This window comes from Corvus hawaiiensis, chromosome 26 (genome assembly GCF_020740725.1).
Source record: "Corvus hawaiiensis isolate bCorHaw1 chromosome 26, bCorHaw1.pri.cur, whole genome shotgun sequence".
In the NCBI taxonomy this organism is placed as follows: domain Eukaryota; kingdom Metazoa; phylum Chordata; class Aves; order Passeriformes; family Corvidae; genus Corvus; species Corvus hawaiiensis.
In genome coordinates this window covers 28,928,784-28,953,517 of record NC_063238.1, presented here as the reverse complement: position 1 = coordinate 28,953,517, position 24,734 = coordinate 28,928,784, and the positions used below count along the sequence as shown (strand labels likewise).

The 24,734-nt window shown below is 37.1% G+C and overlaps 1 protein-coding gene across 6 annotated transcripts in view; it reads left to right on the top strand.

Moving 5' to 3' along the window:
• Positions 1 to 24,734, top strand: part of CSMD3 (CUB and Sushi multiple domains 3) — a 612,506-nt gene that overhangs the window by 288,893 nt on the left and 298,879 nt on the right. For all 6 annotated transcript variants that reach the window (XM_048286482.1, XM_048286481.1, XM_048286480.1 and 3 more), the window contains 2 exons: positions 6,388 to 6,491; positions 14,760 to 14,872. In XM_048286482.1, the coding sequence (XP_048142439.1) occupies positions 6,388 to 6,491; positions 14,760 to 14,872 (217 nt within the window). The remainder of the gene's footprint in view (positions 1 to 6,387; positions 6,492 to 14,759; positions 14,873 to 24,734) is intronic.

Genomic DNA, 24,734 nt, shown 5'->3' with positions numbered 1-24,734 from the left:
AACTGCTCCAAATTAAAGGATTCAAAATGATATAATATAATAATATAATAAATTTATGTGACTTAAGTACATTTCAGTTGCCCTCAGCATAGATATCCATATATAAATGCCTAATCTCACTTTATAGACAAGACAAATAACAAATAGGTACTTCTTACCTGTTTGATCTAGTGTGAATTATCTACCTTTTGATGAAATAGATTACACTCTTGACAGGTTTTTTCACTGTTTTTGAAGAAGCCTACATCAAATACAGCTGTTTTCACTGTAGATGGCTACACTTAAATATGATGAATTTCCAAGAAAGGAAGTCAACAATAAAGTGACTATCCTTTTCAACTGGTGAGCATATATCACGTGTAATAATAATGAGCATTTATCTTGCAGCTTTTTTTTCTCTAATGTTCTGTGAACCTCCAGGTTTTCTTCTGTCTTTCTCCCCCCCACCTTTCTTCTTTCCCCCCCCTTCCAACCTTTTTCATGCAGTCTGACACTCAAAGATTTAATTAAATTTGAAGGGACAGAGGTGCTTACGATTTAGGCTGTTTCAGTTTGGATTATGTTTTGTTCATATAATATGTAACTACAAAAGAACCAATTAAACTATTCTTATGTTACACAACAGTTCTTAGATGTTAAATTCATGGAAGGATGTTTTAATTCATATTCATTTCTTAATATTATATAATATATAGCTCATTTAAGCTGTATCTTAGCTTATACTTAACTACTCTTGTAAGGAGAAAAGATTCATAACACCTTTAGAAACTTCATCATTATTTTACAGGTAGAATGTCCCATTTTATGGAGTGAAAATGTTACTATACATCTGAAAATTTTGTTAGAGTTACATTTGCATTGGAAAATTCAGGATAACGGATGCACATATAGAAGTACATGCAACTTGGTATCTTTACACTTCCTCTTCAGCAGTTCTGAAGAACATATACTTGCCTCTGTTGCACACCATTCTGCTTTGTATGTTTTGAAATTTTTAAAAGTTGAGTACTTTGCCTGGAACACTACTTTCTTTGAAAAATCTTGAGGGAGCTAATTTTATCAGGAACTAGATACACATGTTGAACAACTGTCTGGAAAACCTGTTGTCTGGAACACATCCTTTTGAGCACGTTCTCTCTGGAAAGCTGTAGGAAGTTCTCAAGGTAGTCATTAACTATTCAATAAAATCTTTTTCCATTTTACTTCTGAGCTGGAGTTTTGCCCAAAGAGGGGGTTCTAAAGGATATATTCCAAGGCACAGAAAGAAGGTACACCTACTGAAATTTGTTAGAAATTAGATCTCTGCCCCAATGATTCCTTTGAAAAAGTTCTTACAAAGTAATTGGAGACCAAAGTACATAATTATAATTTTCAGAAAGTTATTTTTTAAATAGGACTTTTTTTTTTTTCTGTAAAGACTGGATAATTATTATTAGTGTTACTGCCTTTTATTACTATTTTCTTCTGGTTTTATAACTTCAATTTAAGTCAGACATTAAAAGTTAATTGCTTTTGGGTTTATAAATAGCAAGAGCAGACTCAGAGGTAGAGAGACTGTTGCCTTCTGTTTATCTACTTTTGTATTTTTTTGTAGAGAATAAAGAGTGCACAGGTCAGCATATTTTATTGCAAATACTTTGGTTTCTTATATAGTGTGTATATGGAGGAAGAGAAAATAAAAGATTCCTTTTTCCTCGCAGTAGTGCATAGGGACATAGTTAATAATATCCTCTGAAACAAAATTCAAGATATTATTAGCTTGTATCAGAACAATTGTAGCTGATGTATAAATACCTGCTGGATTTATCACAAATGCTACTATAAAGGCACAAAACTTTTATGGACTACTGAATATCTTTTTCTAAAAAAGAAAATTATTGTAATTATTATATTGACTAATTTTAAGATATTCTTCTCAATTCTGAAGTCATAGAGATACATATCTGGTATCATTAGTCAACTCACTATGTGTAAAATAATAGATCAAGAATGGTGGCAAAGTGCCTGAGATGGAATCTTTGAAATTTGCTTCTTGTGCCTTCCAGAACCCACTTATTATACTATAATCCTTTTATCCAGAATCATGTAGCTCAGACACATCACTGGTGAAATATTTTTGTTCGTAGTGTTGTTCCCTGATGTTCCCTTGTCATTTGAAAATGTTTTCTGATCCCTCATTTTTTCTATTCAGCTTTGAATGAGATTGTGGGTCAGTGGATAAATGCAATAAATACATAAATATATTATAGCATGATCACTCTTTATATGCATCAATAAAACCCATGGATCTTATTTCATTTTTATTAATGCTTTAATCTTGCTCTGGGAAACTGGAAAAAAAGACTTTACTGGAATATATAGATCAAGAAAACTACTTGCCCCTGTGATTCTGATTACTATGCATCTACTAACCAGATCAATAGCACACTTTAGTAATGCTAGTCTGATTTAAAAATATGTAGAATATAGTAATAAATCATCACAGCTTTCTCTGAAGTGTTTATTCTTATGAGCAACAAACTAAAAAGTAGAATTACCCTCAGGTTTTACTCTAATGTTAAACTGATTCAAGGATGCCATCCAACTTTGGTTTTCCATTTATAGATTTTTCAGAAAAATGAAGAAAGACACTGTTAGATAACTGGTAAAAGCAGAATTTTTGGAAAGTTTATTAAAAAGTTTTAAGTTATTTACTCACCTAAATTTCAGTTTTTATTTTAAAAGGTTCCAGCATCATCAACTTTAAATGCTGATATCAGCAAAACACATTTTCAGTATTCTAAAATTTAATAAGCACTGCAAGTCTGACTGACTTTGAGTGTGATCAAACTGAAGCTGATGTTGTAAAACAAGGACTCTGAAAACATAGCCCTAAGACTACTTATTTTCTTGCTTGTTGGCATATTTAGAAGGACTTCAAGTACGTTTTGTATTGTAAATTGTGTGTGTACTTTGCATGTCAAAGATGAATTTCCATAAAGTATACAAGGTTTATTTTTACAGTAGAAACATATAAATCCTTGTACACTACATATTTAGTAAATTAGTTTCTTGTCTCTTGCATGTTGAATATTGACAGCTCTGCTGTTTCTATGTTACTTTGCTCTATTTTTGAAAATTCCCTTAAAATTAAATGTCTTCAATATCAGCTGACAAGCATATTTGTTAAATAAATGGCAAGTTTAATTTACCACTTCCAAAGTTAGTGCTGTAAATCATGTTAGGTTATGTTAAGCCTAAATTTGAAATGGGTTGTGTATTAACTGGTACATACAGCTTGTTTACCTTTTAATGACCTGGAGTTATGAAATACTTCTTTGATACTATAGAGTCGAGTAGCCATTAGCAACTGGTTTTAACCCTCTTCCAGCAGGGGTATGCATGGTAAACAAAATGATTTCCTGCCTCAAGGAATAATATTTTACTTTTTACTATACAGAAAATATGCTTCTATTTGGTGATTGCTGTTTCTTATTTTGATTTACTAGTGTCAATTTTGCGCAAAGATGAAGCATTTTCTAATTTTCTGTTGAATCAAAAACTTCTAAGAAGAAATCCTGGTAATACACCCACAAGAATAAGATTATCAAATGTAAATATTTCAAATTTCTTATAGCCAGTTGCTATATTTTATTTTTTTATATAGTCTTAAATTTTTGAAGTTATTAATGACATCACTGCTCCTTATTGTCTTATAACTGTGACTGTTTCCCAGAATCTGATACAAGACAAATGTAGACTAATCTATGCTCATGTGGCTTTATAGAACTACCATTTTCAGTGTCTTACCTATCTCATTATCACAGTTTTAGGTGACTTACAAAGAGAGAGAGACAAAAATCTTGTAATTAAACATCCTTTTCTGAAAACTACTAATGGAGAAGAAACAAGTTAGAAACTTTTTTTTTTTAATGTACATCTCTTTTGATTAAAAGTCAAAAAAAAAGCTCACTTTATCTCAGAAAAGAATTTCAGAGTGTAGAAAAGTGAGAGATTTTATCAGAGCAGCCAGATTACAACAGAATCATCAATAATTTGGGGATTCCCTAGAGACTAGTGGAAAGATTGAAGCTGAAGCCTATTATTTGAACAAGAAAATTAAATTTGCTTATTTTTTCTTGTTCCACAGTATTCCTTAATGAGACAGATGTTTTTCAGGAAGTTCTCTTACTTTTTATTTGTGAGCATTGTTAAAAAAGAATGACAAAAATCTTACATTTCTGCAGTGAAATAAAGAAAACCATTTTTTGTCATTCCTGATTTAAAAAAACATATCTTAAAACTTATATTTTCCTTAACCTCGGTCTTCTCTGATGAAATACACATCGCATGGGATAATGTTGAGTGTGCTAAAGAAAACTTGTTTTACCTTTCTAACACAACTTATATAGACAAATACTTGAATTGCAAAAAGAAAGATGGCTTGTATCAATTTAGTGGCACTCAACTAATATAAAATATCTAGGATATTAATTTAAAAAAATATCACTGTTGCACTTACCAAAAAAAAAATCTGATAATGAGATTAGATTTCTTCGTGTGTTTAATGGAAAACAGGATTAAGATTTCTGATCATGAATTAGTTATACAATTCTTTCGCTATCTCGGTTTTCTTCTTATTATGAGTATAGTATTGATGGTTTTGCTACAATGTTATTTCAAAATATATTTCACTGTTAATAAGTGAAATATACTTTCAAGTTGAATTCAACTTACATTATTTGCCCATGTTTTATTGTGGAGTCTGTTCTGTTCTGATGTAACTGCACATCTAATTGCACAGAATTTAAAAGTGGACCAAAAATGATGGCTTTTTTGTTTGGTTGGTTTGGGGGTTTTTTGTTTTTTGTTGGTTGGTTTTTCAAGTACTGAATATGTGTCACCCTTAAATTTAGTTATGGATTTCAGTTTAAATTCTTATGTCTAGTCTTACAAATTTTGTGGCTAGAACAGCACAAAATGTACAGAATATTTTTTTAAACTAAGAAGATTAAGAAGATTTATGTGTGGTTTTCTCCTCTTTACTCAATTAGAGCAAATCAGCTGCTTGCCTACACAATTTTCCATGTCCTTTCCATCTGCCCTCTCTTAACTCTCTGTACTTGACTACAGTCCCTGGGGTATGACACACATATATACATGTACACACATTCATTTGTATATGTGAATGTGCCACACTGGCTGTTCCTCAGTGTACTTATACCATCATTTACACCTGTAAAGGAAAGTGTTTCTCCTTCCTTTGGAACAAATTGCAGTCCTTGGAACATACGTCAGTTTTCCGACTTGCCTGTACTGGCTTTTGCTCATAGAAACATATTGTTCTTCAATTCCCAGAACCCCAGTGTAACAAAGTAATATGAGCTTTCAAGGACATGATAATAATCCATCATAATGGCATCCACATCTTTAAACACAAATGCTCTCAGCTCTCAATTATAACTGTAATAGAAGACAATTTATTACAGTATTAAAATTACTATGTATAAGTATTCTGTCATTTTTATCTATATGAAATTTTGAGGAACTAAAGACAGAGTTACCATGATTAATTCATGGGTGGAAACAATGTGCTTTCCCTCCCCTTCCCTTCCCTTCCCTTCCCTTCCCTTCCCTTCCCTTCCCTTCCCTTCCCTTCCCTTCCCTTCCCTTCCCTTCCCTTCCCTTCCCTTCCCTTCCCTTCCCTTCCCTTCCCTTCCCTTCCCTTACCTTCCCTTCCCTTCCCTCCTCTTTTTGTTCTAAATCAAAAAATGCATTCTTTTATTAAAATATAGCTGAAATTTTTATCCTTCAGCAGAAATATGCATAAAGCAATTTAATTTACAGGATATTAAGAATGGCTATTCTTCTGATAGTTGTATTTTACTCAACTTCATGAAATAAAATTACTTTTGCCTTTGATGCATCTTTGTCCTCCTTGAGTCAGATTATAGATGTCAGGAGTAAATCATATTCTTCACCTTCACGGAATTTACTCAGTGAGGTACAATTATTTAGTTGGTATTTGAAGACAGTGGTATTGCAAAAAATCCAGTTAGTTATCCTGCCCTTTGAGTATATAGTAATCAAAATGTAATGCAATTACCCAGAACTGTAATAAACATGTAACAACTACATAAATAAGTGAAATTGTGGCACTTCGAGGAGGTCAGCAGAGTGATGATACCTAAAAGTTATTATAATTCGTATTTCATGATCCAAACCTTTGGGGTTAATTACACTAATTTATTGTGAAATACACTAAACTTACATGCAATTATTAATTGGAAGATTGGTTTTATTTACATTGCTGAAAAGCTTAATTTACAGACTCATCTCTCCAGTACATTTATTTATTTATAAAATATATTTACTTACTTTATTTACTTATTTTATTTATATATGTAGGTTATTCAGATAAATTTTGAAGAATTTGATCTGGAGATTGGCTATGACACACTGACAATTGGTGATGGAGGAGAAGTGGGTGATCCTAAAACTGTGCTTCAAGTGTAAGTCTTTTGCGTTTACAGTTTGTATACATTGGAGAATGCCATTCATGTGTTTTGCTGAGACTAAATAATTATTAGAATCAGATAAATCTGAGCAAAAACTAATCTCGCTGAGCTTCTAAATTTACTAAAGGTGACAGTTTAAGTACACTGTTATGTGTTTACTGTTCTGAAGTCAGAAAGAGATGAAGTGGACATCACAAAAGAAAAAGATGAGCTAGAATCAGAAATTTGAAAGACATGGTACAGACACACGTAAATTTTAGGGACTATTGTGCTCCCTTTGTGTGTTCTCAAATTAAAAGTGTGTAAGAACATAATGGAAAATAGATACATGGGCAACTTGTGCACAAACTTTTATGGTCTCCTAGCAAGGTTATCATGACAAAAGATGTACTATAACATCTTGACTTTAATTTGCTTATTGACTATTATGGATAACTCAGAAGAGAAAGTTAACATAGTGAAGAAAATTACTACAAAGGCAGGCTGAATAGGGTGTTACCTAAACCACATGTTGCAAACCAGCATTGAGTATTGAATGAGATTTTTCTCATTCACAGACATTTTTCTAGAATGTGTGAACCCAGATATATAGATATGTAATATTCTTAACCATCATTGATTAACTTCAAAATCCATATTTCTCAAACACTTAGCTTGTGGCAATAATACTAACAACTGTCTCAAGAAGACAAACTCAGAATTGTATTACTTAGTTTGTAAAATTTTCAAGACAGTGTTATAAGTCAGCGATTCTATTCATTCCACAGTCACTTGTAAATATGCAGAACACTGTAATTAGGCCTTACTTATAATTCATCATTTTATGTAACTCTAGTTCTAGTCTAAATAAGTCAATATCATGTAGGAGAAATGAATGTCTCTTAAAGTTCATTGGATTTATTTTTTTCAAATCTGAGTCAATTTTATTTAAAAAAAAAAAGTTATCTAATGCTTAAAAACCATGCTTTGCTGTTGCAGTGGGGATCCTGCAACACGCATATATCAAACCAGGAGTCCCGCGGAAAGGAAATATATACGGACAGACAGATTCTTGATAGCTGTTTCAGAGATGTTTATTTCTCCAGCCGCGTGGCCGGAGCTCTGCCGAGGAACTGCTCCAGTCACGGGACCAAGGGTCCTTCTGCCCGCGCAGGGAACACAAACCAACCAATGGGAACGAGGCTGAGCAGGGACAGGGAAACCCCGTGTCTGTGCCCTCAGGGCCCCTCTCCCAGGGCTACACGGCAGGGGAGGGACCCCAACACCTCACCCGTTTTATTTTAATAAAAGGAGAATGAAAACAACTGGATAAACATAACAAGAACCGTTTCAAGACAAAACAAGCCACTCTCCTGAGTCTTTAAATGTCCAAACAGATTCTCTGGAACATCTTAGGGCTGACAGAAGGGAGACAGAACTCTGAGCATGCTTTGTGGGGAAACTGAGGCAGGAGAGGGTTTAACTTCTTCCCTCCCCCTTTTCATCCCCCACTCGGCATTGGAAAGGGATTTTTGGGGAAACAACTGGCAAAAGCATGGTTTTGTGAGGGAAACCATGGATGAAAAAGCGGATTAGGAATACACTGGGGGTAATAGGACATAGGATAAAAGGGAAAGGTGGGATTAGGAAAGGGAGACTGTAGGGGGGGTTTACAAGGGAGATACTGTCTAACATGACTACGATTTTTTGCATATATACTGCCTTTTACAGGAACACCGTCAGGCCCAGTGACCTGCGATGCTTGTAACCCTTTTCTACCTCGTATAATTTTGAATTCTACCACCTCTCCATCTCCCAAGCTTGGGATGCATTTTTCAGGGTTATTCTTTTTAACAGCAGTTCTATGCACGAATATGTCTTGCTGGTTGTCACACCTTGTTATAAAACCATAATTTTGCTTAACATTATACCATTTTACTATCCCTAAGGTCTTAGGTACAGTGATTTTTTCCTTTTTCCGAGTGGCTGCTGTTTTCTGTCTCGCTGCGTCTTTGCTCTCTCCTTCGGTCGCTCCCGTGTTGGAATTGTCGGAGCTGCTGGTGCCTGCGCGCTCTTCCCGGGGTCGCGTTCGGGGCTGCGTGGGCCGGGCCGGGCCGCGCCGCTCAGTTCTCCGTGCGTCGCCTCCTCTGGTCGCAGCTTCGCTGCCGCTGCCGGGCGCTGCACCCACGTCTCGGCCGGGCCCCTGAGCGACGACCCCCCCGCGCCCGGCTCCAGCGCGCGTCTCGGCTGGGCGCGGCTCCGTTCCACCACCATCGCCGCCAGCCGCCGCCCGCGTGCCGCCTCTCTCGGTCGGGCGTTCACGGGGCTCGCTCCACCACGCGCTGCACGGGGCCATTCGGGCACCGCCAGGTCCCGCCGCGCCTCGCTCCGCCACCGACACTGCGGCTCGCGTGGCTCCGCCCGCGCGCGGGAACTGCCTCACTGCTGCTCGCAGAGCGCTCAGTGCACGTGGCCTGGGCCGCACGGTCCCTGCGCCAGGCTTCCCTTCGCCAGGACACAGCTGACATTGCTCAACAGTCTCGGTAACTAAATAATATTCACGAAAATATTCTTCCATCGGCATATATTTTGACTCCAGTATTAACTGTGTCCAAACGGTTTTCCAAAAGCCCTTGGTAAGAATTATATCCCAAGAAACATAGAAAAAGTTCTTAAACAACCATGCCAGGAAGTGTTTCAGTTCTTTTTGAGCTTGAATCAAGCTAAAATTTACAAATCGTTGTTCAAGAATCATTTTAAGTTTAAGATAAATGTCCATATGCGGCTCTGAGAGCCAAGAGTCTTCCCACCGTTCCTCCATAGTTTAGATACGGAATAGCAAAGCAAAACCAAGAAGAGGAATCCAAAGTTTCCAGGGTTTACTCACACAAATCAGTCGCTTAGGGATCGGGGATCGTTCTGCCCGCATTCCCCACCATTTGTTGCAGTGGGGATACTGCAACACGCATATATCAAACCAGGAGTCCCATGGAAAGGAAATATATATATGGACAGACAGATTCTTGATAGGTGTTTCAGAGATGTTTATTTCTCCAGCTGCATGGCCGGAGCTCTGCCGAGGAACTGCTCCAGTCACGGGACCAAGGGTCCTTCTGCCCGCGCAGGGAACACAAACCAACCAATGGGAACGAGGCTGAGCAGGGGCAGGGAAACCCCGTGTCTGTGCCCTCAGGGCCCCTCTCCCAGGGCTACACGGCAGGGGAGGGACCCCAACACTTTGCATGTAAGGGATTGTCTGCTATTTAGAAAACATTTTTTAAAGGCCAAATAATATTTAGCTGTTAATTTTAAATAAACTGGCCTTTCTGCAAGTACCTGATGTTATCATTAGTTCAAATGATTTAGTAATTGAAACACAGATAAGAATGTGATACAAGTTTAGTACAAAATATATTTACATAACAAAAGAATAACAAAATTAGGATTCCTTAGAATGATATTCCCTGCAGTATATTTATTGGAAATCTATTAAAACAATTTTATATATTTCAGTTTTCCATTATTCACCATAAGAATGATATCAAGAATTAGTTTGAGTACACTAAACCCAAGGTCTGACTCTTTTTCTGTCCTAATTTCACCTCATTACTATTAGTAATTGCAAAACTTCGAACAGAACATACATTTTTTCTAAGATTTACAGATTTTTCTAATGAAATGCCCTTTATATTTATCATCCAGAGGATAGATTATCTGACCATCTATTTTTAGTTGTTTTTGTAATAATTCTATCCGTTTTGTTTTATTCTATTTTGTTTGATATCTTTATCGATGGTCTGGACAAGGGGTTTGAGTGCACCCTCAGTCAGTTTGCAGATGACACCAAGTTGGACAGGAGTGTCAATCTGCTGGAGGGCAAACACAGAGCTGAAGCTCACGGGTCTGTAGTTCCCTGGATCTTCCTTTCTCTCAGGAGTGGTTTCCCTCCTTCCAGTAACCACGTGATGGCCATGACTTTTTGAATAATGGAGAGTGGCCTGGCAACATCAGCTAGTTTCCTTATGATCCTGGGATGCATGTCATCAGGCCCCTTAGACTTGTGACTTTCCAGTTTCATCAAGTGGTCTTGAACCTGCTTTTTGCTTACAGTGCGAGTGACCTCTCTCCCCCAGCTCCCATGCAGAGGATCAAGGACTTGAAAGAAATGGGAAGCCTGACAGCCAGTGAAGACTGAGGCAAAGAACTCGCTGAAGTACCTCAGCCTTCTCCATCTCTGTTGTCACCAGCTCTCCCCTCTCGCTTATCAGGGGGCAGACACTCTCTTTGGCTTTTTTTTCTGACCAGTGTCAGAAGGATTGGACACTGTTTCAATGTCAGCCATTGGAAGAGGCTGCCCAGGGTGGTGTTGGAGTCGCCATCCCTGGAGGTGTTCAGATGTGTAGATGTGGTGTTTAAGGACATGGTTTAGTGGTGGACTTGGCAGTGTTGGTTTAACTGTTGTACTTGATGATCTTAAAGGTCTTTTCCAACCTAAATGTCTGATTCTAGGATTATTATCAATGAAAAGACCACCATTTGGCCAGGTATTTATGGTGCAATTGCTTTATGACAATTCAGTCTCTTAGTGGATTGCAGATGAGTTAATTGCTACTACTAATCAATTTGAGAAGTGTGGAAATACTGTAAATTCTACTTTTTAAGCAGTACCAATCATTCAAAAAATAGTGCTGATAATGCTGGAGTTCAGTTTCAGCTATTCTTAGATTCCTAAACTATGTGGAATATTCTCTCTTGTGGAAAGAAACTTTATTAAGTGCAAATTCATAAGTTCTTATTAAAGTTTAACTAAAGTATTGTTACTGAATTGCAGTAATGCATTAAGGCAAAGTGCAATAATATTTTAAATTTTGAGTCATGTGGTAGAACAGTCTGTCCAGATTGTATTTCATTGAAGATGTTCGCATTTTATAAAATGATTTCTGATGATGTACCTTAGGTTGGGGAGAAATGATGGAATTACCCTATTAAAAGTGTCACAAACATAAAAGAATCCTGAGTAATTTTTTTTTAAATTAAAAAAGTTAATTAGAATTGTCAAGTGTTAACATACGATAAGAGAATCTGTTCTGTAAATAACCAGGTAATTAATTTTAAAGAATTATTACTATGAAGATCCTGGAAAAGCAAAAAGATTCCCCATGAGGTTATGGGGGTTTAATATTAAGTAACATTATATACTAAGCCACAAGTATATGATGTTTTTTTAACAGTAGAATGATTATTCTGTGATCAGAAGTATCAATGGTGAAGTTATTAGGATTAAAATGCATAAAAAAATGACATAGAAGATGGAAGATAATTGGGTACTGTAAAAACCATGTAAAACTTTTCTCTCCTGTGAATCATGCAGACTTTGTCTGAGATATGATGCATAGCAAACAAATCAGCTGTTGTATAACTTAATTTTTGGATTTTAAATTTTAAAATAATTATCTTCCCCCCAGAAAATTGCTGAAGAACATTGGTTTAAATATGTCTGGTTTACATGTTAATAATGTGAAAACATTTGTCTTCCAACTTATCGGAGTTAATCAGGAAACCTACCCAAGTGTTTAATCTGATGGTTTTACTGGGCGCTGTTTGATAGGAAGGTGCAGAAGCAAAAACTGAAGTTAAGTGGCATTTCAATAGAATTATGCTTCCTAAATTGATAATTGCAGTCCTGATTATTCCTATTCTGCTGATGTTAATCACAGAAGTAGCTAAACTCCAATGCCTTTTCAGTACTTGCCATTAAGTTTCCCTGGGTGCCTATAATTCTGAGCCTGTATATCCATGCACCCAGCAATGCGACAGTCTGCTCCAGCCTGGTGAGCCTGGCACCCAAGTGAACTTAAACCTGATTGCTATATTTTTTTTAGTCTGTTTGACCAGATGACTAATATGAAGGCATTCTTAGTGCTTTCCTGTGGAACTAAGATTCAAGGTGGAACAGAATTAAGTGTTATTACCAAGGGATAGAGGGGAAGAAGGAGAAGAAATGGTGAGTTCTCCCTTCATGCATCAGTCACAGCACTTTATCAGGATATTTGGAAGTTTGGTTTCAGCAGTTTGGTCTGACATTTGCTGCAGGTGACTTTTAATACAATATCTATCTAGACACTGGTTCCTGTAACATGGAAAATCCAGTGTACAAGACATGAAACTCAATCTTTTAGTATGCTTGCTGTGTTGGCTGTGCATATGTCCAATCTCATATTACAGGCCATCTTCAGCAAATGGAGAGTGTTACAATCTTCTGAATATCCTCAAATCCAGTCTTCAGAGTACTCTCTCAGGGGGAGAATATATGTCACAAGTATGTGGGAGGAGTAGTTCTGGAGTCATAGAGAAAGAGGTGGAAAACACCCTGCTGAGTGTTGTAACTGTTAAGCTATTTAATAAAAAGGGAGACATCATAACCGCGTATTTCCATTTCTACTGCTGTCAGTGTTCACTATTCAGTTCTTAAAAGGGAACGTGTATTTCCAGGAGAGGAATCTAGGTAATGAGTCCGGGTAGAGGAAGCCACATAAACCCCCAGAAGGACAGAAAGAATAATTCTCAACTGCAGAGTTTCATTATGATCTTAAGTAGCTTCTTTCATATAATACTGTTTTTTCTGGATCATATTGCTCTGTGGCCCCTTCTCACATGTTTTACAGGGATCCCTAAGGACTTAAAAAATAGAGTAACAAGTGATTTTTGTGTTCTGTTGATTTATTCTTTCTATTTTTCTTTTTTAATGTATTTTAAAATGGTATTTTTTTTCCTACTGTACTATTTAATTGGAAAGCATTTCTTGTTAAAACTATGGATTTAAAAAATGTATTTATAATTAATTTCAGAAAATGGAAATGCTGAATGTTTTGATGGATTTTTATCATAGGAATTATTCTGTCTGACACAACAGAGATATTAATATTCTCAATTCCCTTGATATTCAAAATATGTACTGTCAGTCAACAGTGACAATTACAAAACTTTGTTAGCCGTTACATCAGTGTTGTTTCTCAGGAACATCCTGTTAATCTACTAATTTGGCAAAGACTGAACTCACTGAAGACACTTTCCCTTAGTGCAGGAATGAGCAGTTAATCTGTTATTTTGGCCAGGCATTTACTTGTTCAGTTCTGGCAAGAGTCTTTCTAGTAGCTCCATCTGTGAACACAGATGTGGGAAACAGACATGAATTTTTCCCACAGCAGACTATTTAATGCAGAAGGAAGCTAAAAAAGACCAGAGGGAAGAACTAAAATTAACTGTAAAATACATTTTAAATAGTCCATTTTAAGTTTCAGCTAGCTTTAAAGAATGGTTAGAACTTCAAAAAATGAACAGTTTTCACTGTTATAAAGCATTGGGCTTGTGATCCACTTTACAAGAGTGAAAAATATCTGGAAACTTTTCAGCATTTTGTTTAAGATAATAAGCTACAACCAAATTTGAGACAAAATTTTGGGAAAAAAATGCAATATAACATAAAACTGCAGCTTTCACAACATTCCTTTTTGCTATCACACTGTTCATTCAGCAAATAGAGTCAACATTTAGGATTGCACTGATTGACAGATTTTTGCAAACAATATTAAAATTTAAAAAAAAAAATTAAAAAGGAAAATCAAGTTTAGTTTTTTCTAGTTAATCAGCATCCTGTAACAGTTGAAGGCTTTAAGGTTTGACATTTGTTAGTTTTCTTAATGAAGGAATAGACAACATCTGAGTTTTGTCAGACTGTTCGTCCTTTGTTGTAAAAGAGGTGATGAGGGGAAGTGAGAGAGTGCAGGGAACACACGGACTTTCATAATAATGCTGCCTAAAAATAGCAACTTTCTTTTAAATATGCAAGGCATGTATTCCAAAGTGGGTAGTTGCATACCAGAAAAATCAAAGAATCACTGTAATGCCTCATATGGTCTTCTAGTGCCATTGATATGCTTTCATGTGCCTGAGTAATTGACACAGGATTGACAGATAAGGTTGAGGATTAGGGAGGTTTCATGTCTTTCTGGAGCAGCAACTGAAAGTGAGATGAACTACTTCAATACAACATAAGCAGCAGTTGCATATGTTTATAGGCTACTATCAAATTTCCAGTCATGAAATGTGAGAGTTGTCTTGGCTAGCCAGCCAGTAAATAACCAATTTAGTGTGAGCTGAGTGCAATGAATTTAAAAGCAAACATTAGAAAAATGCTTAATAGTTATTTAGATTTCTTACAAGAAGAAAGAAATCTACTTACTTAATGCTTAATAGCCTTACAGAATTTTTTTCTATCTGTAGGTTAACCGGGAGCTTCGTACCAGACTTAATTGTGAGCATGAGCAATCAGATGTGGTTGCACCTTCAAACAGATGAAAGTGTGGGCTCAATTGGTTTCAAGGTTAACTACAAAGGTAATGATACATCACTGGAAGCAAATGTAATGGTGTACCAAAAATTAGGCCGATATTATGAAATGTTTTTCTTTCATATTAGTGGATGCATTCTATTTCCAGTCCTGTCAGTTTTAAAAAGAGGAAAATGTAAGCTGAATTGAAAAAAAAAAAATTAAAAAATGTTCGCTTAAAGGTCTTATGTCACGTGAAACTGCACACATTTTGTTTGATGTGTTGTTACAGAGGCTGGGTTTTGGCATATAACTTTACTCTTATTTTTTGTTATTTAGTACTGACAACTATTAAAAATGAAATAATTCTGTGACTATTTAAAGATAAATGAGTAAAATAAATTAATACTTCCTACATTCTTTTGAAAATTATTGCCTATTAAAACATTAAAAAAACACTGCAAGCGAAGAATTTGAATGAGTGCTAAGTTTTGAGCCTAGACAAAGAAAAACCTAATAATGTTGTTCTTTATGGTTTTAAAGTGTATAATGCACTATATAAACCATCTGTTGCTATTTGATACTTCTGGAAGAACATACAGTTTTTATAGACCATGAACAACAGCAAAATCAACAAAAGCTAAAGTACAACATATATATACATATATATGCATTTCATATTGTTACAGAATTAGTCATATTTGTTATTTTTTATATTACATTTACAATAGAGCCATGTCTTTCTTACGAGAATTTTATTAATTGCATAGTTTCTGTCTAGCACCAGAAGCAGATAATAGAAATCGGACTATTCATCAGGAAATGAGAGAGGAGAAACAGAAGTTATACCAGTGACTGTGTGTATTAGAAACAGAGCTGATGTTGCTGAGGATCAGCAGATGGAGTGAAGAAGCATACCAGGAATAAACGTGCACAATGTGACTTGTTGGTTTTTTTCCTGTAGTGTAAAGTAAAGCTCCATGGTGGTAAGGTATGAGTGCACTTGTGCGCTCTTGATACTCAGATGTAGTGGACTAAGATAGGAAGATCTTAGTACTTTGTTGAATGCTAATCATTAAGACCTAGGATTTCCACATTCAGGCTGTTGAAAGGGGCAAGAGAATGATTAGTGAAAACAGGTTTAAGAATTTGCCAATACAGCAAAACTAGAACCATATTTGAGTGGAAAAGGATGAGTTTTAGATCTGAACTCTAATTTGCAGAGCTCAAGTTGTCTATTCTTTTATTTACACGATTCTCTCCTGATAAAATTAATTTTACTTGCAACAATTTTAGTTTGCAGAAAGCAGAGGGTTATTATCTATTCTTATATGGTATGCCTTATTTTATTCATGAGTTACATTTATTCTTAGAAGCTGTATTCTGCAAGAATAAAATTAACTGAATATGAATAGGTAGAAGGGTACAGACAGGGTGAACATTCACAACGGCATCTTCATATAATCAACTTTGTGACTGCATGCCTAGATATTGAATCTATTTCTCTCTTGCCCTACAATGGTACTTTACATTAGTTCACTAAATAGCACTTGAATGCAGCAAGCACTCAACAGATTGGTGTTCTGTGGTGGTGGTGGTGGGAGGGTGTAGGGTATGCCCATCCACTGCCCTGGAGGGACGTCTGCTGAGATAAGGAGATTGCTCAATCTCCCAGCAGAACTCCCCTGGAAAGGCAGCCACTTTGCAGTTACGGTGAGAAGAAGACAAACCCAGAATCCTCTGGGAGACCCTATGCAGATCTTTTGTAACCCATTGGCCTTTACCCTCTGACACCCACCCCCTGTATCCCTATAAGAGCTAGCCCCCTGTCCCTGCGAGGGCAGAGAGATGCTTGTCCCTGGCTCCCCTTCGCCGGAGTACGGATAATAAAGCTACCTTGTGCAGAACAGCTACATGAGCCTCTCATCTCTCTCTCCCTGGTCTGGCCTGGAGGCTGCCCTGCAGAGCTGAGCTGAAATCACGAGCTGACAATCACTAAAGAGCTGACAGCTTCTGCATGGGCCCTCCTAGCCAGCAGCTGAGGGAAGACACCGGGCTTTGGGAAGAGGATCTCTTTTGGGACCATCTCTCCGGACCGGTCACAGCTTCCTCGGTCAGAGCTACTGACCCCTCACCAGCTGTCATAGGAGGGGATTGCCTTTTTTTTTTCCTTTTTGTTTTGGTTTGAGTTTATTTTGTGGGTTCCCCCTCCCCCCCCCCCGCCACCTCACCCCCAATCCAGAGTATGGGATTATTTTTTGATCTAAATTGCCTTCATTTGATCCTTGAGAGGATGTGTTCATTAGGCTTATCAGAAATTGGGCAATGCTCATAAAATAAAATGGAAAGGGTAGCAAGGGCAAGTCAGGTTTGAAGGGGTTGCTATTTCTGTTGTTGTTTTTAAAACTTTGTATTCAAGTCCTTTCTAGTAATGATGGTAGGCACTGAAAACAAATGTGTAAATGGGTAGTATTTTGGATTAGCAGCTGTTCTGCAATTTAAGTTTTAGAATTTATGAACTGGAAGTTGAGAGAAAGTCCAATGAGGTACACTGAGTATTTGCATTAGAACAGTGCATTCAGGGCTATGACATAACACTGAATTATTTACTAGAATCAAAACATTGCAAAGAATTTTCCCTTTTCAGAGGATTTTTGGAAATACTTAAGAGAATGACGATTTCTAGAAGTCAGGGTCAACGGACATTTCAGTTTAAGCTATTTCATGAATTCTTTAGAATGTATGCCTAACTTTCTTGTTCATCTCTTGACTAGACCAAATGTATTCCTTTACCTTGACCCCTTCCACCTCACAAGTTCCGCTATGCGCTTAGACACCTAGCTAAGGCTGATACTCTATTTATACATATATTTATTATATGTTTAGGTCTTTTAAGTTTCTGCTTACATAAAAGGTACAATTACATTAGCATTTTAAATTAGATCTAGCAATTTGATTTTTGAATCTTCTTCTGATCATTCCCACTGCCCTTGTTTTAGTTTTCATCATGGAGCAATCTTGAAAGGCACAAGTTACACTCTTTTGAGGTAATTCATAAGATGCTATTGAATAGCATTAGGAATAGCATTCCTTCTGTGCTCCTGCTGCTAATGGGAATTTCTCAGGAACTTGTAAAGCTTTTCCAAAGTAAAACCACGAAACACAGTGAAATGTATATAGATAGTTGTTACAGTGGGGTTCTGTAACACGATGTATCAAACAAGGAGGCCCGTGGGAAAGAAACATACATGGACCGATTCTTGATAGATGTTTCAGAGAGATGTTTATTTCTCCAGCCGCATGGCCAGGGCTCTGCCGAGGAACTGAGGCAAACACGGGACCCGAGGGTCCTTGCCCGCGCAGGGGAACACAAAACGACCAATGGGGAACGAGGCTGACCAGGGGCAGGGAAACCCCGTGTCTCCCCCCCAGGATCCCCTCTCCCAGGACCACATAGCGGGAGGGAGGGACCCCAACAGATAGTATGGGTACTGTATCTTTTATTGTTTCACTTTACAGATCTGCTTATGTTGGAGTTAATTACTTGATATTGTACTTGATAAACAGTACTTACTAAAAGCTAAAATACTTTACTACTAAAAGGCTTTGATGCCTAAATATCTGTTTCTGTGCTTCTCAGACTCAACTTACTAGAGGTAGTGGAGATATATGCCTCATCCCATCAAAATTCATAAAGATGTTCTTCAATCTAAGTGACATTTGGGTCTGATTCTGGCAGGCATTTTTAAGATTGTTCCAAGTCCTACATGGAATATGACAGGAGGAACAAAAGATTATGGGATGTCATCACCCAGTGCCTTTTACTCATTGTCCCCCAAAATGGTATATTTGCTTACAGTGCAAGATAGAAGGTCACCTCCTTTCTGACTGGAACAAAACTGAATATGCCACATCATTTTTAGTGATAGAAATAGACAAATTATATTAAATACATCTGTATTTATCAGGGTTTAGCTGAGTAATGCTTTAAAATTTATGTTATTACAGGAACTAACAGTTGATCCTCTTTTATGTAACTACTGTTTGAGAGAATCTAGGAATTTTTTGTGAAATAATAAAAATCTTTGTCTACTTCTACATTAAGGTGTTGCGTATGGAGTTATTTTAGGGTTTTAATAGCTAGATAACATTATAAATATTTAAATATTAAAAATAGATTTAAATATTTGTTAAACTATGCTAAAGTAAATAAATTTTCATTGTTGTTTTGAAATCACTTTTCCAGTATCCCATAAAATAAAACTACTTAAAAAGGTAGAATAATGAATATCAGGATTAGGCAGGACAGAAATAAAAGCACTGCCTCACTAGAGATAATATTTTATTTGTTATCCAGTGTAGTATAAACTGGTTTGGGTTTTTTTCATGCTTCAAATGTATGTGTAGCATTATTGAGTAAAAACATGGAATATTTAGAAATCTGAAATTTTAAGTTAATTATTTTCACATCATAATTTTAGGGATTACTTGAAAACCGTAATCTTTTCTTTAGATATGAAATTAGACTTTGATGCTTGTGTAAATACCAAGTAAAACAAATAAATAATGGGTTATTTGCAGACTTTCCATATCAGTACTATGAAAAGAAACCACAAATGAATAGTTTTAACTGTTGACATGTTGCATGAATACTTAGAATCATTCAGTATTTCAGGAAATGGTGCCATATTGTCACAGTATCACTTCTATTCTCAAAGCCATGGTGAAGAGCAAAGAAGTATCTAGCTAAACAGTAGTAGAGAAACAATCTCTGACATATTCAAACACTGGAACTGAATGGTCTTCATCTATATTTGAGTAAAAAACAGCTGCACAAAATATGAGACAAACAAAATCATGGCAGAGCCTTCAAAAAAAATCATGGGAGAGCCTTCTTATCTAAGATTTTGCAGAATTGTGGATTTATTTTGATTCATAAAAAATTTATAATCTAGTGATGGAATATGATAGTTCTTGGAAAATTATATATGAGAATTTTAAGTGCAATAGCTTTCATATACACATCTCCTTTTTTAACTTTGGACATGTATGAAAGATTAAGTCCATGATTTTCCTTATACACTTTTTCACCATAAACTGTATGACAAAATTTCTGGGATTAACGAATAATGTAAATAGTCATGGTGTAGATTAATAGGAAAAATTGCTGTAGGGAATGAAATCAGTAATGTAAACATAGTACAAAACAATCCTCTATCAGCATCATGTGGAAAAGCTGAACTTGTGTTTAGGTCAGATTTGAGTCTTCTGGAACAGATAAAACTAACCTCAGGGCAGTCTAGTTCTGCTAGGTCCTGATATCACACCCTCAGTTTCTGTGCTCTGGCCAAATCTGAGAGATATTGTTCTCTTTTGGTGTAGCTGTTTTATTTTTCTCTATTCTTTGAAACCTCTTAAATCAGTAGGTTTTCCTAATATTCCTGCCTCCTATTAGGACAAAATCTGTTTATTAATACATCAGATATACTCCAATCTAATTGCATATGAAAATAAAGTTGAAGGTTACATTGACTGAAGTGCAATGATAGGTTGTAGAAGAGGATTATTTAAGATGCCAAGATAGATAGCAGTGTAGGTAAAAAGTGAATTTGAAGCAAAGTAGACTTGCTTATTCAATTTTCCACATCGATGATCTAATTTTAGGATATGGGATTTACACTCTGACACCCAGTATTTCAGAAGATTTCTTTTTACTTAAAGCATAACATTCATCTTGCTTCAAGCACTATGGCTTGTGTTCCTGAGTACTTGGGATACTAGTGCAGCCTGGGGTAGTGTTCTGGAGTTCATGATCCACATTTCATCCTATTTTCGTAGCAGTAAGCACTGAGTTTCAGACACATCTGAGGTTTTTTGGTGCAGATGGTGCAGAGATATTTTTTCTATGACTAACTGCCCAACAGCCATTGCTTTTCTATTGGACATAATACTGAATTATCTGAATTAGGCAGATAGTTTAATCCATTTTTAGTCCCCTAACTATGTCTAGAAACATGAATTTCAAATGTGTGAAATAAGATAGGTTGACCATAACACAGACTTCAGGAAGATCTCATTTTGACAAACTGTGAAAGTAGCTTATATATGAAACATATGCCTTCATGTTCATTCTACCAAGAAAAATACAGCTTTAATTCTTGCTGTTCTTATTATTGGCTAATTTAAAAAACCCAACAAAACATCAGTGAGATTGCAAACAGTTTCATTGTGTAGTTTCGGATTTCACAAGACAGTTGATGTGTTTCTTTAGTTAAATACTATGTAATCCCCCTTTTGTGAGACTGGGGGAAGTGAAGCTTTTCTGCTTTCTGCACATCAAAATCAGGAATTAAATCTATTACACAATTCTCCTTTCTGAGCTGTTCAATTTTATAAATTTCAGTATATATTCTCTTGTGGTATTTTCACTGTTCTAATGATTTCTGTTGTCTTTCTATCCACTCTTCTCTATGTTTCTCATCATGTTCTTGTTCTCTTTGTGTGTTTTGCAGTGCATTAACTAGACAGGATTATATAAATTACTTATTTAATTGGATTCTACCCCCAATTCTATTCCTTGTGTATCCTAACTTCATTTTGCAGAAAGAATGACATGCAGATATTCACACTAATGGTGTAAATCTGTGCAAATTATTTTAATCCATGTAAGTTTCATGATTAGTTCAAATGCTTACATGCAAATACTGCTTTGTATTTTAAAGAAATTAAAGACTTCTTTTTGTGCAACGCTGCTAACCAACAGTTTACTAATACAGGACAGATTTCTCTGTACTTATTCCATGTCTGCTGAAAGTTATTCCAAGTTTTATAATTCAAGATCATTTCCATTTCAGATATCTCTTGAACATATTGAGCAAAAGTGCATCCATTTCAGAAACTTGGGGCACTTTCCCTTGTTGACTTAATGCCAAGATGGTAATTGGTTTTGTATTTTACTCTTGTGTTCTTTCTCCTTTGTTGGCCACAACACAGTACTGAGTTTTTCTGACCCTACTCAGTCAGCATTATCCAAATATGTTAATAATATCTTAATCTAATTTTCAAACAATGCATTCAACATAAAATTTCTTGTTTGTAATCCCTAGATTATAAGAATATGAGGACAGTTATACAGAGCATAATAAACATTCATTTAACTGGGTGCAACATAAGGAAAAGAGAGCAAGCAATTATATGGTGACACTTCTACAAAATGTTTTCTTACTCCCTAACGGTTTGTAGCATAGAGACTTCCTGAATCCACTGTATTTAGAGTAGGTAAAACTTGAGAGATTTTTTCATCCTTGATTTCATCTGTTTTTCCTCTCATGCCCGCATACACCTTCAGTATTCTAAATATTTTATGGCAAGGACATTACAGTGAAGAAGTATTTCCTTTTGTTCACTGCAGTTCTACTAGCTTCATTGAATGCTTTTTCAGTTTTTTTCCTAGAAAATACAATGTATTTAATCTTCCATTTTACTGCTTACTTGGCTTTTCAGGACCTTCCTTTATTTCTTCACAGCTAATTGTCCTCATTACTGTTTTGTGTAAGCTATCATCAGCAAGCTTTGTCATTTCAGTGCTTGCTTTGTTTTCCATCTACTAATATATTATCAAACAATAACTTTAACTACCCTGACATCTGCTGGACAAGTGGCATGGCAAAGCACAAACAGTCCAGGAGAAACCTGGAAAGCATTGATGGCAGCTTTCTGACACGGGTACTGCAGGACCCCACAAGGAATGGTGTACTGCTTGACCTCATACTAATGAACTGGGAAGGCCTTTTGGGAGATATGAAGGTTGGGGGCAACCTTGCTGTAGTGACCATGAGATTGTGAAGTTCAATATTGGATGAGGAGGAGGCAGGGCAGCAAGTAAAATTACAGCCATTGATTTCAGAAGAGATGACTTCAGTCTTTTTGGGGATGTTCTTGGAAGAATCCCATGGCAAAAGACCCCATAGGGAAATGGGGTCCAAGAGAGTTGGTTGATATCCAAGGATCACTTCCAGCCCTGCACAAGAACGATGCATCCTAACCAGTAAGAAATTGGACAGAGGGGACAAGAGATGTATGTGGATAAATAAGGAACTCCTGTCATTACTCATGCATAAGCAGGAAGTACACAGGAGACAAAAGCAGGGATGGAAGAAGCCACTTGGAATGAATATAGAGGTATTGTGAGTATAAGTAGAAATGAGACTAGGAAGGCCAAGGCCCATCTGGAAGGAAATATGACCAAGGATGTCCAGGACAACAAGAAGGGCTTCTTAAAATACATCAATAACAGAAGTAAAACAAAAGGATAATGTGGGCCCATTAGTAAATGGAGGGGGGACCCTGGTAACAGAGGGCACAGAGAAAGCAGAGTTATCAAATACCTTCTTGGAATAAATCTTCACTGACACGACTAGCCCTCAGGGTTCTCTGACACAGACCAGGGTAAAGGATTCTTGGAAGGAAAACTTTTTCTTGGTGAAGGAAGGTTGGGTTAGACAACAGCTTAGCAAACTTGACAGGATGTGTCCACAAGTGCTGAGAGAGCTTCTCGACACCATAGCAAGGTCACTCACAGTCATCTTTGCAAGGTCATGGTGATGAGGAGAGGTGTCTGGGGACTAGAAAAAAGCAAATTTCACCCTGGTCTTCAAAAAGGGAGGACACAGGGTACTATTGGCCAATCAGCCTCACTTCAATCCCTAGAAAGGTGATGGAGCACCTCATTCTGGAGGCCATCTCTATTCATATAGATGACAAGAAGTGTTAGATTAAAAGTATTCAGTGTGGATTCACTAAAGGCTTGACCAAGCAGATTGCCTTCTGAAAAAACTACCTGGATCAATGAGAGGAGGGCAGTGGATACTGTCTACCTTGTCTTCCGCAAGGCTTTTGACACTGTCTCTCACAAAATCCTGATAGACAAAATCAGGAAGTGTTGACTGGATAAATGGGCAATGAGGTGGATTGAGAACTGGTTGAATGGCAGATCCCAGAGGGTCATAATCAGTGAAACTGGGTCTACTTGAAGGTTTTTCATTAATGGTGTCCTCCAAAGTTCCATACTGGGCCCAGTATTATTTAACTTATTCATCAGTGACTTGGATGAAGGGGCAGATGCCTCCTCAGCAAGTTTACTGATGACACAAAGCTTGGAGGAGTGGCCAACTCCCCAGAGGGCTATGAGCCCCTCAGAAGGACCTTGAGAGGTTGGAGAGATGGGCAAAGAACTGTTTGAAATTCAACAAAGGCAAGTGCAGGGTCCTGCACCTCGGGAAGAATAACCCCATGGACCAGCACAGGCTAGGGGCTGACATGCTGGGAAGCAGCTCTGCAGAGAAGGACCTGGGGGTCCTGGTGGAAAAAAACTGCCCACGAGCCCAGCAATGTGCCCATGTGGCCAAGAAGGTCAAAGGAATCCTGGGGTGCATTAGGAAGAGCACTGCCACCAGGTCAGCAGAGGTGATCCTGCCCCTCTACTCAGCCCTAGTGAGGCACATCTGGAGTTCTGTGTCCAGTTCTGGGGTCTTCAATGAAAAAGAGACATGGAGCTCTTGGAGCTGGTCCAGCGAAGGGCAAAAAAGATGATTAAGGGACTGGAGCATTTTCCTTGGAGACAGGCTGAGGGAACAGAGCCTGTTCAATCTTGAGAAGAGATGTTGGAGGGGGGCTCTCATCAATTTCTATCAGTACCTGAAGGGAGGGTGTCAGAAGATGAAGCCAGGCTCTTGGTGGTGCCAATCAATAGGACAAGAGGCAATGGGCAGGAACTAATGCACAGGAAGTTCCGCCTGAACATGAGGAAGAACTTCTTACTGTGCAGTGACTGTGCACTGGAACAGATTGCCCAGAGAGCTTGTGCAGTCTTCTTCACTGGAGATATTCAAGAGCCATCTGGACACAATCCTGCACAATGTGCTCTGGGA